Source organism: Procambarus clarkii, chromosome 62 (assembly GCF_040958095.1).
Source record: "Procambarus clarkii isolate CNS0578487 chromosome 62, FALCON_Pclarkii_2.0, whole genome shotgun sequence".
In the NCBI taxonomy this organism is placed as follows: domain Eukaryota; kingdom Metazoa; phylum Arthropoda; class Malacostraca; order Decapoda; family Cambaridae; genus Procambarus; species Procambarus clarkii.
Genome location: NC_091211.1, coordinates 17780590 through 17804008, shown reverse-complemented (window position 1 = coordinate 17804008; position 23419 = coordinate 17780590). Strand labels below are relative to the sequence as shown.

The 23419-nt window shown below is 43.0% G+C and overlaps 1 protein-coding gene and 1 long non-coding RNA gene across 3 annotated transcripts in view; one reads left to right on the top strand and one right to left on the bottom strand.

Annotated features, from left to right (window-relative positions):
- Positions 1 to 23419, bottom strand: part of LOC123766468 (vitellogenin) — a 30025-nt gene that overhangs the window by 2227 nt on the left and 4379 nt on the right. Inside the window, exons 1-14 of one of the 2 annotated variants that reach the window (XM_045755588.2) lie at positions 22801 to 23082; positions 19014 to 19244; positions 18521 to 18711; positions 14463 to 15560; positions 14186 to 14333; positions 11633 to 13381; positions 11237 to 11494; positions 7786 to 7949; positions 6955 to 7556; positions 5432 to 5813; positions 3851 to 4531; positions 2964 to 3491; positions 2263 to 2647; positions 616 to 881 (exon numbers count right to left, since the gene is read on the bottom strand). In XM_045755588.2, coding sequence (XP_045611544.2) covers positions 616 to 881; positions 2263 to 2647; positions 2964 to 3491; positions 3851 to 4531; positions 5432 to 5813; positions 6955 to 7556; positions 7786 to 7949; positions 11237 to 11494; positions 11633 to 13381; positions 14186 to 14333; positions 14463 to 15560; positions 18521 to 18711; positions 19014 to 19244; positions 22801 to 22864 — 6747 coding nt within the window. In that variant the 5' untranslated portion in view covers positions 22865 to 23082. Of the gene's footprint in view, positions 1 to 615; positions 882 to 2262; positions 2648 to 2963; positions 3492 to 3850; positions 4532 to 5431; positions 5814 to 6954; positions 7557 to 7785; positions 7950 to 11236; positions 11495 to 11632; positions 13382 to 14185; positions 14334 to 14462; positions 15561 to 18520; positions 18712 to 19013; positions 19245 to 22800; positions 23083 to 23419 lie in introns of those variants that run through there. The other variant, XM_069308239.1, reaches the window with a different exon arrangement.
- LOC123766470 (uncharacterized) lies at positions 20908 to 23061 on the top strand. Its single transcript, XR_006773825.2, has 2 exons — positions 20908 to 21051; positions 22775 to 23061. It is a non-coding gene; the product is annotated as an uncharacterized lncRNA (long non-coding RNA).

Here is a 23419-nt window from a genome sequence, read left to right as displayed (position 1 = left end):
GAAAGAGACCCGGGCGCAGCCGCTTACCGCTCCAATCTTATACAGAAATAAATGTATTTTATGCATGTTCTATTATTATATCAACATATATTACCCAAATATTCGATTAAAATAATTAAAAATTGCAAGAAACTATAAGATAAGCTCAACGAAACAGTACATAAAGAAAGCCAAGGGGAAAGTTTGGTATCTTGTGCCCAGTATATTAAAATACTGGCGGGCGTGACCCAACCTCACAAACACACCCACTCACACACACACCCACTCACACACACCCCCACTCATAAACACACCCACTCACAAACACACCCACTCACACACACCCCCACTCATAAACACACCCACTCACAAACACCCCCACTCACACACACCCCCACTCATAAATACACCCACTCACAAACACACCCACTCACAAACACACCCACTCACAAACACACCCACTCACACACACCCCCACTCATAAACACACCCACTCACAAACACACCTAGCCTCATAAAAAACACCCAGCCTCAAAAATACAACTAGCCTCACAAAATAAGCATATAATCAAACTTAGTTCCCTTCCCTTATCTCAGCCCTCCCATCAGAAAGCACCCGCGTAAGTCCTTACTCGCCTCATCAATCTTCCTGAAGAACAAGACGGCAACGCCCAGAGCGAGGGGATGCTTCTGTATGTCGTCCAGATCTGCCTCGAGGACGTCTTCCACCTGCGCCACGACCTGCTGGATGGCCTCGTACTCCTGCGGATGGTGCCTCATCATGGCATCGACCTCCTTCTTGAGGGCGGCGTAGATGGAGGAGTGTCTGAGCAGGAAGAGGTGGTGCCGCACCCAGGCGCCGCCGTCGACCAGCAAGATGGCGCGTATCACCCTCACCGCGGCTGTGGGCGCATTTCCCAGACCATGGGATTGGCAATGTGTTTTGTCAAACATTTGTTAATGATTATATCTAAGCACTTAGAAGCTGTTATTATAATAATTGAAATAAATTACATATGTATGATATGTACAGCGCTTTTACTATTTGGGGGAAGATTGGGGCCACTGAAAACTGAGACAATTCAGGTAACTGTTAATGAGACAAAGAAATGGCTAGTATTTTAAATAAGCACTTTGTCTCTGTATATACTAGAGAAAAAATTTATATTAAGCTTACAGCTAAACAACTCTACGTAGGTGATGAACAGGACAAGTTGACTGGTTTAGTAGTTTCCAGGAAGTTATTAAAGAAATAGAACAATTAATGCCTAACATGTCCCCAAGACCAAACTAGATGTTTCCCAGGGAATGTAAATAAACAGTTTAGCGAGACCCCTGCCTTGCATATTTAATAAATTATTAGAATCGAACAGTGTATCTGAGTCATGGAGGGTTGCTAATGTGGTATCAATTTTTAAGAAAGAAGATAGATGACTTGTGACGAATTGATGACCAAGCCACACACCAGAAGGCAAAGAAAACGACGACGTTTGTGTCGAATTGATGACCAAGCCACACACCAGAAGATAAAGAAAACGACGACGTTTGTGTCGAATTGATGACCAAGCCACACACCAGAAGATAAAGAAAACGACGACGTTTGTGTCGAATTGATGACCAAGCCACACACCAGAAGATAAAGAAAACGACGACGTTTGTGTCGAATTGATGACCAAGCCACACACCAGAAGATAAAGAAAACGACGACGTTTGTGTCGAATTGATGACCAAGCCACACACCAGAAGATAAAGAAAACGACGACGTTTGTGTCGAATTGATGATCAAGCCACACACCAGAAGATAAAGAAAACGACGACGTTTGTGTCGAATTATCGTACGTAACGTATACTGTAGGAACATTGCTTGATTCGGCCCTCACAAAAGACATTTGTTTACATCTGGAAAAACATAGATTATATGTTTTTCGATTAACAAGATTGTTTTACTACGTGCTGCTCGTGTTTAACAAATTTCCTCTAGTTCTTTTTCCAGTACATTTAAAGTAGTTGATAGCGGAAAGGATAGCGGCATTCTGTACCTTGACTTTCTAATGAGTCTCTTGTGAGACTCATAAGAAATTACAAAAAAGCAGATGGTATTAGAGGTTATCTTGAGTTAGATTAGGGCGTGGGTATTTCAAAGAAAGCAAACTTAGCATGGAGTTAAGTCCAAGTGGAAATCGTTGTCAATAGTCACGAAATATCTGGCACTTCTCGGAAAGTGATTTGAGAAGCGAGTTATTTGATTATTTTTATTATAATATCAATTCGATTTCTACTTACCTTCTTTAACTACGAAGTTAAATCCCTTAGTTTCTTTTCTCCAGTTGATATGTTCGCGGTAAGGCTGGAGGTTGTGTCTGGGGAGGTGGTTGAGCGCCCACCGCAGGACAACCCCGGTGCGGTAGGCCACCTCCCGTGCGTATGTCACACCGGGATGAGCCACAATCCTGCTGAAGAACTCGTACGCGGGAGTCAACTCGTCTTCTCTCAGGTTTTGGTAGATCTCTGACATATCCAGTAAGATCTTGCCCATCAGCGTGCTGAGCTCCGCAGGCGGGAAGGTTATGTTTTGAGCGCGAGCTTCGTGCACCAGCCTCTGGTACTCCATGTTGCTCCACTCCAGCCATGTCTTGACGACATACACACACTCCTCTAACACAGTGTCCTGTAGCGACGCTCACATCATTAATATCATCTGCTTCACTTACCGTATTGTTGTGAGTAGAGGGACATACAATTTGTATATTGATGATCAATTCGTATTTGGTAAGTAAGAGGTTTGTGTGCGAAGCTGCTTTAGGTTAGTAAGGTAGGTGCACACTGTTGTGTATAAAAAGTTTTTTAATAGAAAGGGGTTAGATAGCAGTTTGGAAATGTTACTAAATCAATCTGTTTTTGTCAGCAATACCTCTACATGTAGTTTTTTTGTAACATTATGTGATTATTTTGTGAGTGTTACAGAAGCGACTTTAAAGGTTTACCTGTATCATTTTATATTCGTCTCTCTTGTAGGCCAGCTCAACATCGATCAAGTTAAATGAGAGCGGTTTAATACGGGCCATAACAACAGGATGTGTCTCATGTAGAAGTTTACGGTGCACGGATAGCGTAGCCTCGAAGTTTTTAAGCGTCTGGAACTCCAACTTTATAGTATAAGACTTCAGGCTACCGTGGCCGTCGGTTGTCATCTCGAAGTAAAATGGTCTGCCAACTTTTAAGTACATATCGTAACTTCCGAGGAAGGAAGTGATAACCGCAGCTTTGACCTTGTGGCCTTTACACTCAGGAACCTCCTCCCGCTCCATCACGCCAGCAACATCCACCACGGCACCCTCGTCGTTCATCACCTGGAAAGCCACTGTCGCCTCTCCGCCTGGGATTGTGTCGTACTTGGCCGACACTTGCAAGGACACTTCGGAAGTGGCATTTCGCTGTAACATAACGTCGAATCCAGTCGTGTGTGGCGTACTGCCAATCTTCACTATAAGTTTCGACCCATTTTTGAATATCTAGAAACACAAAACAAATAATTTGAAATTAATCTTATTATTGAAATGGAAGAGCTTTGTAAATATTAGACAAAACAAATGATGGTGAATCTCCGCACAGTTTCCCAGACGCATATGTTAAGCCATAAACAAGTAGGTAGTTCCAACACATGAGTACATCCTGTTAAAGGCCCACCAGTAACATGATATATATATAATATATATATAATATAACTATATATATAACAAACTTTGTAAAATCTCTTTATGTATGTACCTTACCTAAATAAAAATTATTATTATTATTATTATTATTATTATATATGTTTACATGTTGCCTGCGTGTTCATCAACAGCTGCACACACACAGATATACTCACCCTGGAGGTGAACAGTGCCTCAATCAAGACGGTGTTATTGGCGATCATGGATGACTGAAGAGTACCTGTTATTTTGTCCGCTGTATCTGGGAAGATGTCCAGTTCGATGGAGCCTGTGAGGTTCCCTCCACCGCTCGAAAACTGAACCTCAACTAGCATGTCTTTGGTTAGAACTGGGTGACTGATGCGACCCTCGTACTTGGACTCCTGATCCCAGTTGCTGTGGGAGGATGTGGCGGCGATCTGGTATTTATCTTCACTGTGATCCCTGTTAGGATAGAACTTGAGACTTGACTGTGAAGGAGAATACTCAGCTTCCCCCTCCATAGTGCGGGATGGGGACTTGAATATCATGGAATATGTGATGGGTGTTGGCTTGTGGAAACGGTAGTGATATATATAAATTGCATTGTTATCTATATCACAAAATTTACCAAAGCACCACATTTCGACTTCCAGCAACTTGACCACGGCGTCGGTAAAATCCTTGATAGCAGTGACATTTAGAAACGAATTAAAGGATCTGATAGACCCTCCAGGGCCTAACAAAAGTTCAATGTTATACATGGTGGCTGGAAAATTTGCCTCTGCTATCCATCCTAAGCTGTAGAGGTTTTCAGTTTGGTTGGATTTGAATTCCAACTTCAATGGCTCCTTCATTGCAGGAAAAGAAACACTTCCCTGAAAGAAAGTTTGGCTCTATATAACACGACAATTGTTTCATTAAGCTACAAATATGCATTAATAACGACAATAATAAATTCAAAAGTAATAGAAATTATATACATAAGAATATCAGCAAATTTTGTTGACTAACACTCAAAATTTGTGGTACAAAAAGTTGAAGGTGAGTTTAAGTTTGATCACCACTTCCGCTCTCTCTTCTAAGATCTAATCCTGAAAATTCTTCCCATTAACTGTGGTCTCCAACCATTCATTTACACCTGTTTAGCTAAATATCCCAAAACATAACCCCTTATATAACCCTTAGATCGCTATTCACATTTATGAAAATTGGATTCTGATTATAAATCTTTATAATTAACAGGATTTTACATATCTATAGATATTATTAACAAATTTTAAACTAAATCTTGTTATTATACATTTAACATAATTAATTTAAATCATTTTTAAACATGTGGTATTATCCCATACTAAAGCATTTATGCAAAGTATTAAGTTTGAGTGTTTTTACTAGTTTTTAAGTCACTTATAAAGATTCCTTATCCAAATTTGAGAAACTAATATGAATATCAGAATTTAATTTGAAAGGCCACATAGATGGTTGCTGAATATGACAGACTGAGGTCTACGGGGATGATAATTCTTGAAAAAAGGCACAGCTGACCTTAGAAACTTAAAATATTAAATCATACAGTAAACCCCAATCATTCATTCAAGAGGACTAACTTTCTTTCAAGAAGATACAAATTCCATTTTTCCAAGTCTACCAACGCCAAGACGATCACACGGTTAAACCCAATTCTTTCAAATTCCACCTTTCATACACGAGCCTAAACACATTACAAAACTGTATAAGGTAGTACAGAATTGTTCACTTCGAGGACAAATTCTTACCTGGATGTATGCGACTCGCTCCGCGGGGGTGTACCTGTGCTTGGCTTCCAATCTCACACTCGCTGTTTGTCCTCTTGGCGATGTGAAGCCCGCATGAAAGGTGTACATAAAACTGAACGGGGCCTTAAACCTCTCCAAGTAGGTGTGACTCGCGAACGCGTACTCCTTGTCCTGCATACTCTTGTAGTGGAGGCCTGTGTCTATGGAGGCTGAGGACGCATGATGTTGGAAAGCGTTTGTAATTTCCAAGGATAAATTCTTGTTCTCCGGGGCTCGGATCACGAGGGTTAAGGTACAGTCTTCATAGCGTTGGCGGAGGAGGTTGGCCACCGAGGCCTCCAGGACCACGGGGTAGGTAATGCTCTGGTACTCCACGTCTCCTCTGTACAATGTCACCGGGAAATAAGCAGATTAATACGATTATAATGGTTCTGAGGTTACGCCACACACTTGGGGGGGGGGTAGAAATAGCCTAAGCTACTCTATCCCTTTGAGATGTATTTATTGCTTATCTCAATAAACATACTTGAACTTGAACTTGAGCCACACACTTTACTTTGATTTAACTCAATATTGTACATCTATTTACAAGTTTTGCAGAGTGTCACGCTGGCCAGAGTTCTCAAGGTCAATATTGAAGTAGAGGTAGTTGAAAAACAAAATTTGTATTTAAACAAGTCTTTGGTTGATTAAATAAGTAGGCCTAACATTAGTAATTGATACATCCTACAGGTATATTCACTTTTCAGGTTATTGACTTTGATATATGTTTCACTTTAAACTTCTGAGTCATTTAAATAACAACTTTTACCGTTCAAGTTTTCTGCTACTGAGAACATTCCATCACTAATGTAAAATCATTGAACATACAATATTTAACACAGCATTTGTCCACTCACATTATTATTATTATTATTATATATATATATATATATATATATATATATATATATATATATATATATATATATATATATATATATATATATATATATATATATATATATATATAGCCAGAACGCACTTCTCAGCCTACTATGCAAGGCCCGATTTGCCTAATAAGCCAAGTTTTTCTAAATTAATATATTTTCTCTAATTTTGTTATTATGAAATGATAAAGCTACCCATTTCATTATGTATGAGGTCAATTTTTTTGTATTGGAGTTAAAATTAACGTAGATATATGACCGAACCTAACCAACCCTACTTAACCTAATCTAACCTATCTTTATAGGTTAGGTTAGGTTAGGTAGCCGAAAAAGTTATGTTAGGTTAGGTTAGGTAGGTTAGGTAGTCGAAAAACAATTAATTCATGAAAACTTGGCTTATTAGGCAAATCGGGCCTTGCATAGTAGGCTGAGAAGTGCGTTCTGGCTACTAGGTACGACATATTATATATATATATATATATATATATATATATATATATATATATATATATATATATATATATATATATATATACACTGAGAATTAGTAATATTAAACAAATATGGCTACCTTCGTGATCGAGTCTCACTTACTGTAGGTACAGCCTGCTCGGGCGGCCGGCCGCTATGACAACCATAACGTCCACGTTGATTTTCTTGTCAGGTTCATGGTCCGCATCCCACGAGATGTCCACCTTGGCGTTCTTGTTCTCCAAGTCGACGTTGGTGTAGCCTCTCAATCTATGAGGGTACGAGTTGGCCAAGGACAGCTGACCATTGAGGGTGATGTATACGAAGCGGTCGTTGGTGATGATGTCGGTGGTGAAGTCAACAAAGCCAGGGAGCATGACCCGGGCCGCCGTGACCGTCTCCTGGCGGGTGACTGTCACCGCGCTGCAGTCCACGCTCACGATCACCCGTCGATGTCTTTTACAGGTAAATGATAGCCCTTGTGTGTTGTTGGCGATGTTGACGACGGCAGACACAAAATGGCGTCCACTGACCGCTGTGATGACTGTTATCGCTGCTTTAAACTTGAAAAAGGCTGAAGAGGTTTCAAACGTGACGGGACCAAATACTCGAAGGATGACCTGGTTGCCATACGTCAGACCGAACTTCAGCTGGAGTATATTTTCCTCTGTTATCGCGGTCGTAAACTCGAACTCAATGGGTTCCATGTACCTCGGAATGTCCACCTGAGACAAAAAAAATTCTTCGTAAATTAACCATTGTGTGATAGATAGATAGATAGATAGATAGATAGATAGATAGATAGATAGATAGATAGATAGATAGATAGATAGATAGATAGATTGACAAAATCCGTAATGATATATGAGAACAATATGCACTGGAGTCTTGACAAATGTTGGTATAACCGATCAAAGGAGTCCGTGCCTAATATTAATACCATCAGAGACCTACCAGGAGAATGATGCCATAGGGCTTGCCAGAGTAGGTGTGCAAGGCTTCCAGCGTGGCCAGCTTGGCTTTGTCTCCGGCGCGGGTCAGGTGCACGGAGACGCCCGTCGTGTCCCCACCGTTCTGCACCGTCGTGGCAGCCTTGTACTGTGTGTGACTCACCTTAACTGAAAGTTAGTCTCAAGCTCATCAAATATTCCCTACATGATCAGATTTAAGGGTACTATATTTTCATACAATTAAACACTTTTTAATTGAGAGAGAGAGAGAGAGCATTCTCTGCCTTCCCTATCCTTCACCACCTTCCCTACCCTTCACCATCTTCCCCACCCTTCACCACCTTTCCTACCCTTCACCACCTTCCCTACTCTTACTGTGAGAGAATGCTCTCAAGATTCTCCCACAGCTGACTTGAATGGCTCATTGCAGTGCACAGTGCACCGATATCGTGCACAAGCCCTATCTCTGTTAACCCTGGATAGTAAACTGGCGTGTTGGGTATCTCCAGGATGTCCACTTAACCAGGAATACGTTTATAAAATGGAGGCTGCCGTATGTCCAGGCAGGAAGTAGATATAGGGAAGTTAAGCATACTTGCCACAAAGGGTCAGTGAGTACATAGGAGGTGCCAGCGTGAGAGAGGGAGAGGAGACGCCAGCGAGGCGACTGACCTCTGGGGTCAGCCTCAACCGGTGCGATGGAGAATAACAACTGTGACGTAGTCGTAACGTGTTCATGACGTCATCTCTGCTACTGATCAGGAAACGATCAATATGATTGGTTCCCGCTCTTTTGCTGCCATGCCATTGGTCAATTGTAATCTCTTGTGTTGTGTCCCACGAGATGCCCTACAGCCGCTGGCAAGAGCATTCACGTGAGGGAGCCCTTGCATAGAGGACGTGTCCTGTTCTGTCTATCGGCCAATAGACAGAAGAACACCGTCTATTCCTCACCGTCAAGTTAAACTCAGCGTCTTTTCGATATACCAACACTCGCCCGGAATCGCAACTGTGAATATACTGTTTAGAAGCCTAGTGACAAATCGCCAGAGCAAAACAGACTGGTATCAGGTAACCCCTTGAGGTTATCTTGAGGTTATCTTGAGATGATTTCGGGGCTTTAGTGTCCCCGCGGCCCGGTCCTCGACCAGGCCTCCACCCCCAGGAAGCAGCCCGTGACAGCTGACTAACTCCCGGGTACCTATTTACTGCTAGGTAACAGGGGCATTCAGGATGAAGAAACTTTGCCCATTTGTTTCTGCCTCGTGCGGGAATCGAACCCGCGCCACAGAATTACGAGTCCTGCGCGCTATCCACCAGGCTACGAGGCCCCTGGTGACAAGTTGAGATCATTGTGAGTGACCTAGGGTGAACTAAGGCAGTGCCACCGCCTAAGTAACCTGTGTGTGACTTTACCACAGTGTACCTGCATGGAACCATATAACCTGCAGCCACCACTGTCCAGAGCGTGTAGCTAGTACCTAAGTACCTCGGTACCTCGAGCCGCCAGCCGCCCTGCCTCACGGTACTACGTGACGTCATCACCCTTACTCACTGCCAGTGCCAGAGTGTGTGCGTGTGTCTGTTGACATACAGCGTGCCCTCCTGCGAGTACCCCGTGTCAAGTACGGTTTGTGGGAAAGCCTGTCGCCAATGGTCTCACGTTAGAACGAGCGCCCAGCTGTCAGGCCACCTACGAGTTCTTGCATAAATGTGTCTGAGTGAGTGATAGAATAAGAGAGGTACCCCACCTGTAAGTACAAGATCTTGTCATTGTTTTATTGTGTCTGTGTTGATCTGAGGCATCAACCACAGTTCTCACCTTCTCATACCTGGCACAGGTATAGGTGAAGACACCCGACGGTGTATGCGTGTTTATCTGTGTGGTATCACGACATTACACTCGTCTGTGAATGTGAGTTTCACATACACCACACATTTAGTATTGTGTGATATTATTATTGTGCATGTTATTGCCTGTCCCATTGACAGTGTATTTGAGAGTTATTGCATATCATCAGTACCCGAGTATCCGGTTGGAACTCTTGTAATCCCTTTGCATACCGGCAGTTAGGTTTACCGTGTTAATGATTGGCTGTCAACTGTGTTAAGTTTGGTGTTTCGCCACGAGTGGATCCGAGTCGATTAGCCAGACGTCAAGAGTCTCGCTAATGCAACCATAGCCTTTCTGACACCAATCTAAAGTAAATCAAGCACCCTTTGTATTAGTGGTTAAGTTAGTAAATAAACTACTGTTAAGCTTTATGCGGTGTTTCCGTTGAACCACTTCTGAATACTGCCAACTATTTACTCAAGCCTTCAGCTCCAGGTGTCTCCAACACCGAGTTGCCTAATTCACTAATCTATAAATGTGATGAGGAGCCTAGGAGTCCCTTACAGTGTTTCAAGCATTGAGGAGATTCCAACGATCAACGTGGACCAGGACCAGGTGAGGCTAGTCTGAGAAGAGACCCTCAAGGACTCTAACTCGACCTTGCTCCCAGGCCCTGTACGGTTGCTCTCGTATTTTCTCTGCTGATTCCGACAGCTTCGTGAAGCGTCTGCCACATGTACATTGGCGACGTACGCATTGCAGTCGGGAAAGCAAAATAGAAAACCCCACACTTACCAACTTTCCTTATCCTTTACCACCTTCCCTATCCTTCGCCATCTTCCCTACCCTTCACCACCTTCCCTACCCTTCACCACGTTCCCTACCCTTCACCACCTTCCCTACCCTTCACTACCCTTCACTACCTTCCCTACCCTTCACTACCTTCCCTACCCTTCACCACCTTCCCTACCCTTCACTACCTTCCCTACCCTTCACCACCTTCCCTACCCTTCACCACCTTCCCTATCCTTCGCCATTTTCCCTACCCTTCACCACCTTCCCTACCCTTCACCACGTTCCCTACCCTTCACCACCTTCCCTACCCTTCACTACCCTTCACTACCTTCCCTACCCTTCACTACCTTCCCTACCCTTCACCACCTTCCCTACCCTTCACCACCTTCCCTACCCTTCACTACCTTCCCTACCCTTCACCACCTTCCCTACCCTTCACTACCCTTCACCACCTTCCCTACCCTTCACTACCTTCCCTACCCTTCACCACCTTCCCTACCCTTCACTACTTTCCCTATCCTTTACCACCTTCCCTACCCTTCGCCATCTTGCCTACCCTTCACCACCTTTAATGGACAGTTGAAGATAAAAGTTTAACCGTTCTTCCAGTTTTATGAAGGCTCTGCCCGGATTGGCTCCAGTACATGTTGATATTCAACCAAAATATAACTAATGTCCTAAACTTGCAAATGAAAAGTATTGCCAGATAACTTAAGAGGTCGTTCCTTTCTCTGTTTCTAATTCTAATTCATTATTTCTAATTCACTATTTTTTTACGAGGGGAAACTCCTGATTTCTGATGTGACAATGATAATTAATTACTCACCTAAAGCTGTAGTTCTAATGATGAAGTTATCGTAAAGATTTCCTTGTGTAGTGTGGGTGGCCTCAACCGCGATCACTTCCTTCCTCCTTCGGGTTATTCTGAAGGCTGAGGAGTGCTGGGTGTTCTCGCCTGACTCTCTCGTCTGCAGGATGAAGGCGTTCACTTGCCAGTCTCTAAGACCGCTGTCAAACTCTAGCTTGCGGAGCCTCGTGGGTAGAGACACGTTGAGGTACTGGGCGTCCTTCACGTCTACGACCACTGTAAACAAACGGTTTAGTGTACTCTCAGGCAATATTCACGTAAAGTATTATTGCAGTATACAATTGTTGTATAATCATGTAAAAGCAGCCAACTAAATTTTCAGCCGGGTATGCATGAACAAAAAGAAAATAGAACCTTCAAAATTCAAGTCGAAATAATTTCTTAAATAATTTCTTGTTCCGCAGAGAAAATCCATAGAAACTTCGGGAGGATTGATTGTCTTGGCGAGCTTCATTTCCACGACTTTGGAGGCGAGGGGAAAGTTTTTTAGCGGGCTGCTGAAGACATTTAGTTCATACTCTTTGTCACTCAGCGATGACTTTGTCCTGAAATCTACTTTAAGTCCCCGTGTTAGTTCCGTTTGAGCGTTCCTGAATTTTGTGTAAACCAGGATGGCCTTATAATCTTCACTATTGATAATTGTGATCCAGACTCCACTACTGAAAGTCAGAGAGTCAAAACTGGCGGAGATCGAGACAGAATAGCCTTGTTTGGAGAACGAGATAAGTAATTCAGCTTCTCTAGGTTTAGAAGATCCGAGGGTATCTATTTTCAATAAAATATATTGGCTAGTCTCCTTTCTTTTATTAAGATATGTAATATTATAACCTATTATGGATGGCTCTTCCTTCTCGACGTATAGCTTGGCAATGGCCGGGGCCCCAAGTGGCAGAGAGTTGCTACGGAAGACATCCGGGATGTCCAGTTCATAACAGAACTTGAGACCTAGCGCGGGTTCAAGACTGTTGATACATGAATGGGTCCTGATCCTGGTGTCCTTCATGGATTGTGGGATGACCTTGGTCTCTGGTCTGCCTCTCTCACTCATCATGAGGTATGTCTCACTCTTCACATTAATAACTTCCATCTTCTCAGGAAGGTCCCACTGAATTACCAGCTCATACTTATTCTTGGCCTTGACGCTGAGAGAGAAACCGTTGCTAGTCGAGATGGTGGAGTTCGTCTTGATGCCTGTCTGACTGAGGTAATCGTCAAAGCCAATAAAATTGTCTATTTGTACAGACAGGCTTGGGAGGATTTTGAGAACGTTCTGCCCGTTTCTGAAGTTAAAAAATAAATCTAATATGTTCAGAGATCCTTCCAACTGAAGTCCAGTAACGGCTGTACCTTCTAGTTTGAATTTGAATGGTGTCCCTTGAATGGTGGGGAAGGAGTAATCCAGGTATAACTGAGCAGTTCTTGTAGAAGTAACATGTACATTTTTAATTTGGTGAAGAATCTGTGTAATATACGAGCCGATCGTTCTGCCTATTCCACTTGCAGCTATGTCGTCCAAGTTGCCAGACAAAGAAGAGAAATATATTTCTTGTCCCATAAAGCGAGCAAATATATCAGCACGAACAACGTCAGGTCCACCACAACAATAAATTTCATCCCAAAAATCGGTTAATGAAGCCATATCAATTTGCTCATCTTCTCTTAGCATTCTCCGGATATTATCAATGATCTCCTTACCCTCTTTTTCCAGGAAATTAAGAATATAATTAAACATTTTAGCCGGACTAGTTCTTCTTAGGTAACCTCTAGGTCCGAAGGCCTTCTCAAGCATCGGATCTAAACCCTCAAGGCGTACGCCAACTTCGCCAATGTCCATAAGAGCCTCGCCTGACGCGGCGGTGAGGTTGAAGTCAACAGAGCGAGGGACAAAGGATCCCGGAGAGTAGATGATGTTGGACTCCACGCCGGCACCAGCACCCAGGGACGAGGAGAAGTATGACACGTCTATGTTGCGAGAATATTTCCTCACGTCAGTCTCGAAGTCTCTGGGAAGGAGAATGTTGGTCAGGAGGTATCGGAGGTGTCCCTTGTGCGGAGAGTTGGTCTCCTGGAGGTTCACCAGGTGACTCAGTATGAACCCACGAACTGAAATGTAAGGTAAGCAGGCACTCACTCTTGGTTCATGACTTGCAGTAATATCATTATCGATTTAAAATTTCTCACATATTGTCTTCTCCTACCACCCCCTATATTTTTTGTATTTTGCGTTTTATTTTATTTAAAATTTTATTACACAAAAAGGGGTCATAACATTGGTTACATGCCTGGTACAAGACTACTTGTCACAGGTTGTCTTGTTCCTCCAGCTCCTCAGATGGCGGGCAGGAGCCATGGATGCAGTGTGCATATCCTCTCTCTATATATATATGTGTGCGTGTATGTGGATGCATATGTATAGATATCTTGAATTAGGGTTGAAAAAGCTCAAGCCCATCGTTCTACCGACTGTACTATGAGCACTCGTAATGAGGAAGAATCTCTGAGGTACCTAACTGAGACTTTAAACCTTCCCTGGAGTGCTACTGAGTTACTAAGTATTTAGGCTTCCCTCATCCTTCACCCGGAGACCTAAATACCTCGTTACTCAGTAGCACTCCTGGGAAAGTTTAGTCATTTGAATACCAGTCAGGTAAGTATGATATCCTTCCTTACTGTGAATGTTCAGAGTACTGCCAGTAGCGCGATTGGCTCTCGCTTTTGTTCCAGGCTCCGACGATCCCAGTGAATTAAATGAGCCTCAATAATGCAAGTTATTGAGTCTCAGTTTATACAGGGAAGGATGGAGGAATTAAACACTCAGAAATCCTAATAAATAAATAAAAACTATGAGCACTATTTAACATATATTTTGTTTAAGCTTTTGTTTACTTGAGGGATGTGAGACATTACCCTGTGTATCCTCGCTTCCCGCCAGGCTAGCAAGAATGGTCTCCAAGTCGCCTTCCTGGACGCACCGGATCGCTGCGAGGTAGGCAGCAATTCGAACTTCTGTGTTTGAAGTAGAATCAATCGCAATTTTGATGAGCTGCTCGGTAGTCTGATGAAGAAGAGGAACGCGAAATGTATATTGTTCATGATCAGCAATGATTTAAAATTAATAATTTCTAATGTACTGTTTTGTGAATCTACAGTCAATGTGGGTGATGTGATCAATACCAATACTTACGGAGGGCGCACACTGTGACTGTCTGAAGGCCTGAGCGGCGGCCACGCGAACACTCGTCAGCACTCCTTCAGTCTTCATACACCTGATAACTGACGTGGCTTCCTCAGGAGTCATCAAGCCCATGTTACCCAAGACCTTAAGTGAGGCGAGAGCTTCATTTTGTGTGTCTTCGTCACTCAGAGGCGAACATTGGCTTTGAATTTTATTGTTTAGTGCTTGAACAATTGTCCTTACAGATGTTACGTTATCACACAGGGAACTGTCATGACAATAGGCCTTCACCATAGAGGCTGCAGCCAGAGTCACAAATGGCAGACTTAGTCGGGATTCAAAGACTGGTACGAGAGCTTCAATGTCACTAGAGGTGGGGCGGGTATGTAGGTAGAGGCCCGCAGTGTAGAGGGCAGCACGACCTCCGGTGGCCTGCCCACTCACCAGTTGGCTTACCATAACCTTTACGGCACCGACCTCGTGCACGAAGGAAACAACGTCTAAAAAAAGGTTTTCGAGTTTTCTCCAATCTTCACAGTAACTTCCATTGCGGATTTTAACCAAAGTCTGTTCTACAGCATCCTCTGGTACCCGGCGCAAGAGATGTAAAGCCAAGGCTACCAGAGCAGCAACGTCACGCTCAACGGCATCTTTAGTCTTCTCACAGATCTGACTCATGGTCTGGTCCAACTGGGCCACCATGGACGGGTCCTTCTTGAGGGTATCGTGGTCATACCGGAGACTCTTGCGTTCCATGTTAGCTTGAGGGATGGCAGAGGCGGCACCTGATTGGTCGTTGGATTCTGAGATGTATCTCAGAGTGGACTCCTGTCTGGCTTCAATATACTTATAGGCACCATAGCTGGGTCTGACCACGTTCTTATCCTCACAGGTGATGCTGGAGTAGATTCCGTTCCTGATCTCTTGTTTACACACAGAGCGGGACTCTTCCAGCGGCAGAGGACCTTTGAGCCAGGGAACCTGGGTCTCAGCAGGGGTCGGGTAACGCTGCTTACACAGGCGGTGGTTCTTCTCCTTCTTCACAATGACTCTGTCTCCATGGTTCTGCACCTCGTACCTCGTTGGGCACGTTCCTACCACGTCTGTCTGTTGAGAAACGTGAAAAATGGATGTTTACTAGAATTTTTTGCGCAGTGCGACGTTATTAAGTTATCTGAAAAAAGTGTCCATTATGGCATTGATTTTAATATGAAAGTTAATGTAAATTTATTTTTGTTATCGCAAGCTACAAATATTACTTTAAAAATTATATAATTAGTTTTAAATAGATAACAATACGTGCTTTGCGGTGCTGTTATGTTTAACAAATTTCTTTCTGAAACTGATATTACAAAATTTTCAAAGAACTATTCCTTAGGAAGTAATATATGGGGGGGGGGAGGGTGTGGTGTTCCCATTATCTCCGCCCCCCTCTCTCCCCCTCACACCTGCCGGGGATATCTACGGGCTCACCATAGCCCGTGCTACTTGGAACTTGTTCCGAGTAGCTGAATCTATAACAACAACAACAACGTTCCTTACCCCACACAAGCCCTGGTCCTATGCCAGGTAAGTCCACTACGGGCTCACCATAGCCCGTGCTACTTGGAACGTTTTGTCCCCAGTAGCTAAATCTTAAACAACAACAACGTTCCTTACACTACGGGCTATTCATGCCCGTGTCACCTCTTGGATGATTTAATCTTCATCAATCAATCATCCTTAAAGTAGCTGCGCACTGGAAGAAGGGATCTCCTTACTCCTGCAGCCTTCGGACGTACTCAGAGTGTCAGTCTTCCCATCAGCAGACACTACCTGTTCTGTAACAACTGCAGATCTAACCTCGAACTGAGAATTAGCGGCAGTCCAACAGGAATACGAGCTCTCTATACCTCCGCTTATCAGGGCTCGTGCTGGTGGACATACTACGGCCATCTTACCCCTTATGTTTCCACGGACAAAACGCATCCTCATACCACAAGTATAAGAAATATTGCCGGAACAACCGTGGACATCTTCAAGAGAAAACTAGATCATTTTCTTCAAGAAGTGACGGACCAACCGGGCTGTGGTGGGTATGTGGACCTGCGGGCCGTTCCAAGCAACAGCCTGGTGGACCAAACTCTCACAAGTCAAGCCTGGCCTCGGGCCGGGCTTGGGGAGTAGAACAACTCCCAGAACCCCATCAAGCAGGTATAGCGTTTCCTGGTAGGACCTTCGACACCCTTCCCGGCATCTTCCACCCGGATTCCAGGGTGGGGACACACCTGGTAGGAGATCGCTACGTGGGGCCATGAATGAGGCGCGACATCTTTATTGGGGTCAAATCCCTCCAGTACCAGCTTGCTAAGACTGCTGGCCTCTTCTCCAACCCTGGGCCGCTTCCCGGTCCCACTGCATCTTTTACCATGTACACCATGGCCTACTGTAATGGACCGCATTTTTCCATGATGATGAGAGACATATAGCCTCACTATGATCGACAATTTCAACGGGTTGCTGGAGGCGGCACCTCTACTTTTATAGAGGACATCATAGCCGAAATGATGACCTAGATGGAGTGTTTTGCAGAGCTGTAGCTGCAGAAGTAGACACGCTAGGACGAGAGACTTTCTCCACCAGACAGAAATACACGCTCTGGCGGGAGATAACGACGCAGAAGCCTTTAGTATTATCTATTTAGGTAGATCTGGCTCATGCCTTAAGCCCATGCCTGCAAGTTCTTCTCTTAGCTGAGCGGTATAATACACAAAACAGCTGATTCACTCGACACATTTCTTAATGCCAGGCATGGGTTTAGAGAGCTATAGGAACAGTCTTTGCAAAGCTTCAATCATGCAACATTCTCAGACCAACTGTGCTAAAAATTTAGCACTCCACAAATTATCCACCACTCATCAACAGCCTAATCCGATATGTTGATTGAATAATATGTAACTACTGCTAATATACAAAACCTAACATTGAATATATATCATCTTGCTAATATCAATATTGATAGAGACTTCAACTCTGGAACTGCCTCGAGTGAAATATATCCAGATAATAATGAAATAAAAAAATACACTCATGAAAGGTTCCTTATCGTCGGAAGCGTCTTTTCAACGGCTCTCATGATGCAGGAAGAGTTGGTGATAGGGGTTAATGATCCACACACACAAACAATATCACATCGAGTTGCGTTTTGCTACTCTAACGTAGCTTATTTAGTTCTATTTTGACCTCTGGTTTCCACTGAAGAACCCAGGGTCGTAACTATCACCAAAACAATCAACTGTTCCAACGACAACAGAAGATTAGAAATAGCCGAAGCACTGCGTTTCAAATACACTCGATCAACTGTTAAGAGCCAGCCTGCACTTAGGACCATTCTACCACACCTACTGACTCAGGCAATTGGAGCTAGATTATCTTTTGAGCCTGTTGCTTTATTTTGATAATTACATACTGTCCCAGCTGGCATCGACTGGGTAAGACCTGACATACATGGAATACACAGTTACTTTTGCTAACTTGTATCTACTTTTTACTCTGCCTCTGAAGATGTTGAGTTTAAAGGAAACACGTCATTTGGCAACACGTATCGGGACTAATAAATTATTGAATGAACTTTGTGGAAATGAAAGTGAAAACCATAATAAATATAGAGAAGAATCATGCTAGGATCGTGGATCTAACCCTTCCTCTCATATTCAATAGCAGACACACGCACGCACGCACGCACGCACACACCTTTGCAAACAGAGTTGTAGACGGTTGGAACAATTAAGTGAGAATGGTGGAGGCCAAAACCGTCAGTAGTTTAAATGCGTTATTGGACAAAGAATACTGGGAAGACGGGACACCACGAACGTACCTCTCATCCTGTAACTACACTTAGGTAACTACACACACACATATTTTGTGAATAGATTGTTAATATGTAACTGCAGTATTATTGCTGGCCATCATTACGTGATATATATCCTGATAATATGTGGAATACTGAATAATGTGAATAAAGTGCAGGTGAATGATTCACACGAACAACGAGCCTCATATGAGAAAAAGTAAGAAATATTTTACACCTCAGTAATACTTAGTCCCGAATTAGTTGTTGAATTAGAAGGGAGAGAGTTCTGGAAGGCTGAGGCGATGCCCTTCTTGATGTTGATGGACCAGGCGTCGTCGTCAGGAAAAGTACACACTTGTTGAACCCGGCCGTCGGCCACCGCCACCACCAGCGGGTACCTCTCCAGGGCGTTGCCTAGATTTGGTCCTGGGAGAGCACTAGCAGTTACTACACCTAGTGACAACGTTAGGCTAGACTAAGAATTGGAAGAACCAGTAGGGGCTACATCTATGCCAGCATGAGATGATTTACTACACCTAGTGACAACGTTAGGCTGTCAAAGGATGGGTTTTGGAAGGCTGCAAAAGTTAATTCTGCATTTATCAACATGCTGAATCTTGTAGGGAGGCACCACATAACTGTGAGTTGACCCCGATGGTCAACCATACAAACTACATCTAAAAGAAACATAAAAAACATAATAAATAGGCTACCATCATCACACTCACCAATGACGCCATCCGTCTTAGACAGCTTCAAGGAGATGACCATGTCACAGGGAGTGATCCATGACAGTTCAACTTGTGCTGACCAGTCCCTCTCTGTGTGTCCACCTTCCACACCCTTTAGCTGGACCTTGGACTTGCCGGAGTACCCGTAGGTGTAGGTCTTTCCTTCCTGGTAGAAGAGCTTGGGGGCGCCGGCGATGGGACACTCCCTCGAGCATATGGCTGCGTCTCCTCCCCATGGATATTATGAACTTAATGTTAGTATCATAATATAATGACAGTGACGAAAATTAAGAATATAATGACCGTTAAGAGTATATCGACAGTTAAGAATATAACGACAGCTAAAAATATAGTTTCATTTAAGAATATAATGACAATCGAAAATTGATGCCGTTTAACCCCCTCCATAGTATAGCTGTCTTCTATTTTCATGATATTGTTCACATTATTCTTCATTATACATATTCTCTACAAATATTATTTACAAAATCTAATGAAAATTCATCCCAAATGCACCATTTAAGTTAAAAGTTATAGTTAGACGGAATTACAACTAAATTAGCAATATGTGATATTCAAATTAGCTCATATGTTACAACTAGTGTTATCTTTGATAAAGTTAGAAATTATATTAAATTATATTATATAATCACTTAAGTTAGTAACTGGTTTGAGGGGTGTTGATAGACCCTTAAAACGATTTTATTTTTGTTAGACTTATCTATATGAATGTGGATAAGAATTTATATATGTATATGAATTTTTAATATTATTATTATGTATTTTATGTGTCATATTTACTTAGAAAAATATTTATTCAATGTATGTACATTAACCTGAATAAATATCTAATCTTATCTTATCTTATTGATAATTTAGAAGCTTGGTAATGGTTGTATAGTTATTTTCTTTTGATGATTGTTTGTGTTTGTTTGTTTGTTTGTCTTCTAATGCTCAATTAACAGGCTCTAATCAGGAATTGTTGCCTTTAGTTAGAATGGGTAAATTGGAATCATAATAAAGTGCCTTGTAATCAGAATAGAATGTCCTTGCAATACATATAGTGTCCTGCAATCAGAGTTGAGTGTCTTGTAATGAGCGTAGAGTTCAGTGCAATCAGAGTAGAGTGCCTTGCAATCAGAGTACAGTGTCCTGCTATCAGAGTAGAATGCCTTGCAATCAGTGTATAATGACCTGTAATCAGAGTATATTGTCTTGCAATCAGAGTATAATGACCTGTAATCAGAGTAGATTGCCTTACAATCAGAGTATAGTGTCCTGTAATCAGAGTAGATTGCCTTACAGTTAGAGTATAGTGTCTTACTTATCTAACACATAACCATATACAGCACAGTTACCTACAGCACTGTGATCAAATCCTAGCAACTTTATGAAACAAGTGAAGCAAAAAAAAAAAAATAGTAGACCATAATTGTACACTGTTTACTCTGCAGAAGCTTGGGCTCACTGTAATCTTCTGTTAATTAATCTAAACTAACCAAAACTGGGAATACAATTTTGATGCATATATTGGTTTTGAAACTAACTCACAAATCCTTAGCCAAACGAGCAATGGCTTCAGTTTGAGAGTCTATCATGTCCCTCGGAAACTTTTTCCCACTAATGCACACAAAATAAATATGGCATACATATTAAATTATAAACACCGACTTGACAAGTCAAAAGCATAAGAGACAGCTCATACGACTCAAAAGTCGTATGTGCCGTACCCACTGTGATAAAAAAAATGAGTTTCTAATCTGTATTTAAAGCTTCGATCATTGCTTTTCAGATTATTAACGATAACAGGACCTCTGACTGACGTATTTTTTTGTATTGAAAAATGGTTACTTAGCTGTTTTTAATCTACTATCTATGGCGCACTAGACGACTGCTGATTGCTGCTACACTCACAAGACTCCCGCGGACTCTGTTGCTCCAGGTGTGCTGAGCAGGAAAGCACTTCATTTCTGCCAAGTGTGCTTCTCGGTACACTATATATGGCGTTGTAAGAGTGAGAGATGTGGGGGAGATGGTAATAATTATGGTGTTATAGTGCGAGTGTGATGGTAACAGTGTTGGTACGGTAGTATCAGTGATGGTGTGACAGTGATGGTGTGGTGGTGATAGTAATGGTGTGATAGTATCAGTGATGGTGTGGTAGTGAGTGATGGTGTGGTGGTAATAGTGATGGAGTGATAGTATCGGTGATGGTGTGGTAGTGACAGTGATGGTGTGGTGGTAATAGTGTTCAAGTTGTAATAACAGTGATGGGGGTGGTAGTAACAGTGTTGGGTGGTGGCAAGTGATGGTGTGGTGGTAACAATAATGGTGTAGTAGTAACAATGATGGTGTGGCAGTATCAGTGGTGGTGTGGTAGTAACAGTGATGGTGTGGCAGTAACAGTGATGGTGTGGCATTAACAGTGATGGTGTGGCAGTAACAGTGATGGTGTGGCAGTAACAGTGATGGTGTGGTATTAACAATGATGGTGTAGCAGTAACAGTGGTGGTGTGGTAGTAACAGTGATGGTGTGGCAGTAACAGTGGTGGTGTGGTAGTAACAGTGATGGTGTGGCAGTAACAGTGATGGTGTGGCAGTAACAGTGGTGGTGTGGTAGTAACAGTGATGGTGTGGCAGTAACAGTGATGGTGTGGCAGTAACAGTGATGGTGTGGCAGTAACAGTGATGGTGTGGCAGTAACAGTGGTGGTGTGGCAGTAACAGTGATGGTGTAGCAGTAACAGTGGTGGTGTGGTAGTAACAGTGATGGTGTGGTAGTAACAGTGATGGTGTGGCAGTAACAGTGATGGTGTGACAGTAACAATGATGGTGTGGCAGTAACAGTGATGGTGTGGTAGTAACAGTGATGGTGTGACAGAAACAGTGGTGGTGTGACAGTAACAGTGATGGTGTGACAGTAACAATGATGGTGTGGCAGTAACAGTGATGGTGTGGCAGAAACAGTGGTGGTGAGGCAGTAACAGTGATGGTGTGGCAGAAACAGTGATGGTGTGGTAGTAACAGTGATGGTGTGGCAGTAACAGTGATGGTGTGGCATTAACAGTGATGGTGTGGCAGTAACAGTGATGGTGTGACAGTAACAGTGATGGTGTGGCAGTAACAGTGATGGTGTGGTAGTAACAGTGATGGTGTGGCAGTAACAGTGATGGTGTGGCATTAACAGTGATGGTGTGGCAGTAACAGTGATGGTGTGACAGTAACAGTGATGGTGTGGCAGTAACAATGATGGTGTGGTAGTAACAGTTGCTGTGGTAGTAAGTGGTGTGGCATTAACAATAATGGTGTGGCAGTAACAGTGATGGTGTGGCAGTAACAGTGATGGTGTGGCAGTAACAGTGATGGTGTGGCAGTAACAGTGGTGGTGTGGCAGTAACAGTGATTGTGTGGCAGTAACAGTGATGGTGTGGTAGTAACAGTGATGGTATGGCAGTAACAGTGATCCAGTGGCAGTAACAGTGATGGTGTGGTAGTAACAGTGATGGTGTGGCAGTAACAGTGATGGTGTGGCAGTAACAGTGATGGTGTGGCAGTAACAGTGATCCTGTGGCAGTAACAGTGATGGTGTGGTAGTAACAGTGATGGTGTGGTAGTAACAGTGATGGTGTGGCAGTAACAGTGATGGTGTGGCAGTAACAGTGATGGTGTGGCAGTAACAGTGATCCTGTGGCAGTAACAGTGATGGTGTGGTAGTAACAGTGATGGTGTGGCAGTAACAGTGGTATACATATTTGACAGGGGAAGGTGTAGGGATGAAGGCTGACCTGCGCGAGCACCCACCACCACCACCAGGATGGTGAACACGAGGAGAGCTGCCCAAGCGGTCATGGCGCCTCGTCTCCAACCCTGTTTCTGATCTGCCCGTTCTTCACGCTTATATACTTGTAACCACTTTCGCTCTTCACCTCCAGCTGCACACTTAAGCTACTAATCACAGCTTCTTATTATGTACTAACAACCTCAAATGTCTGGTGCGATATCAGTTCGATAAGAGGCTGATTAACTCATAAAACTTTTAATTCCAATCATTTGTACTTATACGAAAATCCTCTAAATATTGTGTATCTCAAAATTTAGATTCCTGAATTTTGATTGTCACTGAGGTGGAATCCTCATTACTCATGTGGCATTTTTAGGGTTTATATCAGCGTTGGTAGTTGAGTACTGCTATGTTTACATTCCTTGCGTGTCGATGTCCTTTCATTTCTATGATTATTAGCGAGATGTTTTAGTTTCACATAAACCAGTATTGAACCTCTACAATCCACGTTCTGTCGAGGGAACAAGTATATAGCATCCACACCTGTCCTGGAGTGGGGTATGTAACACACGTCCACCCTCTTCATACCGCGACCACAAAGGGACTCAACAGACACAGTCTCA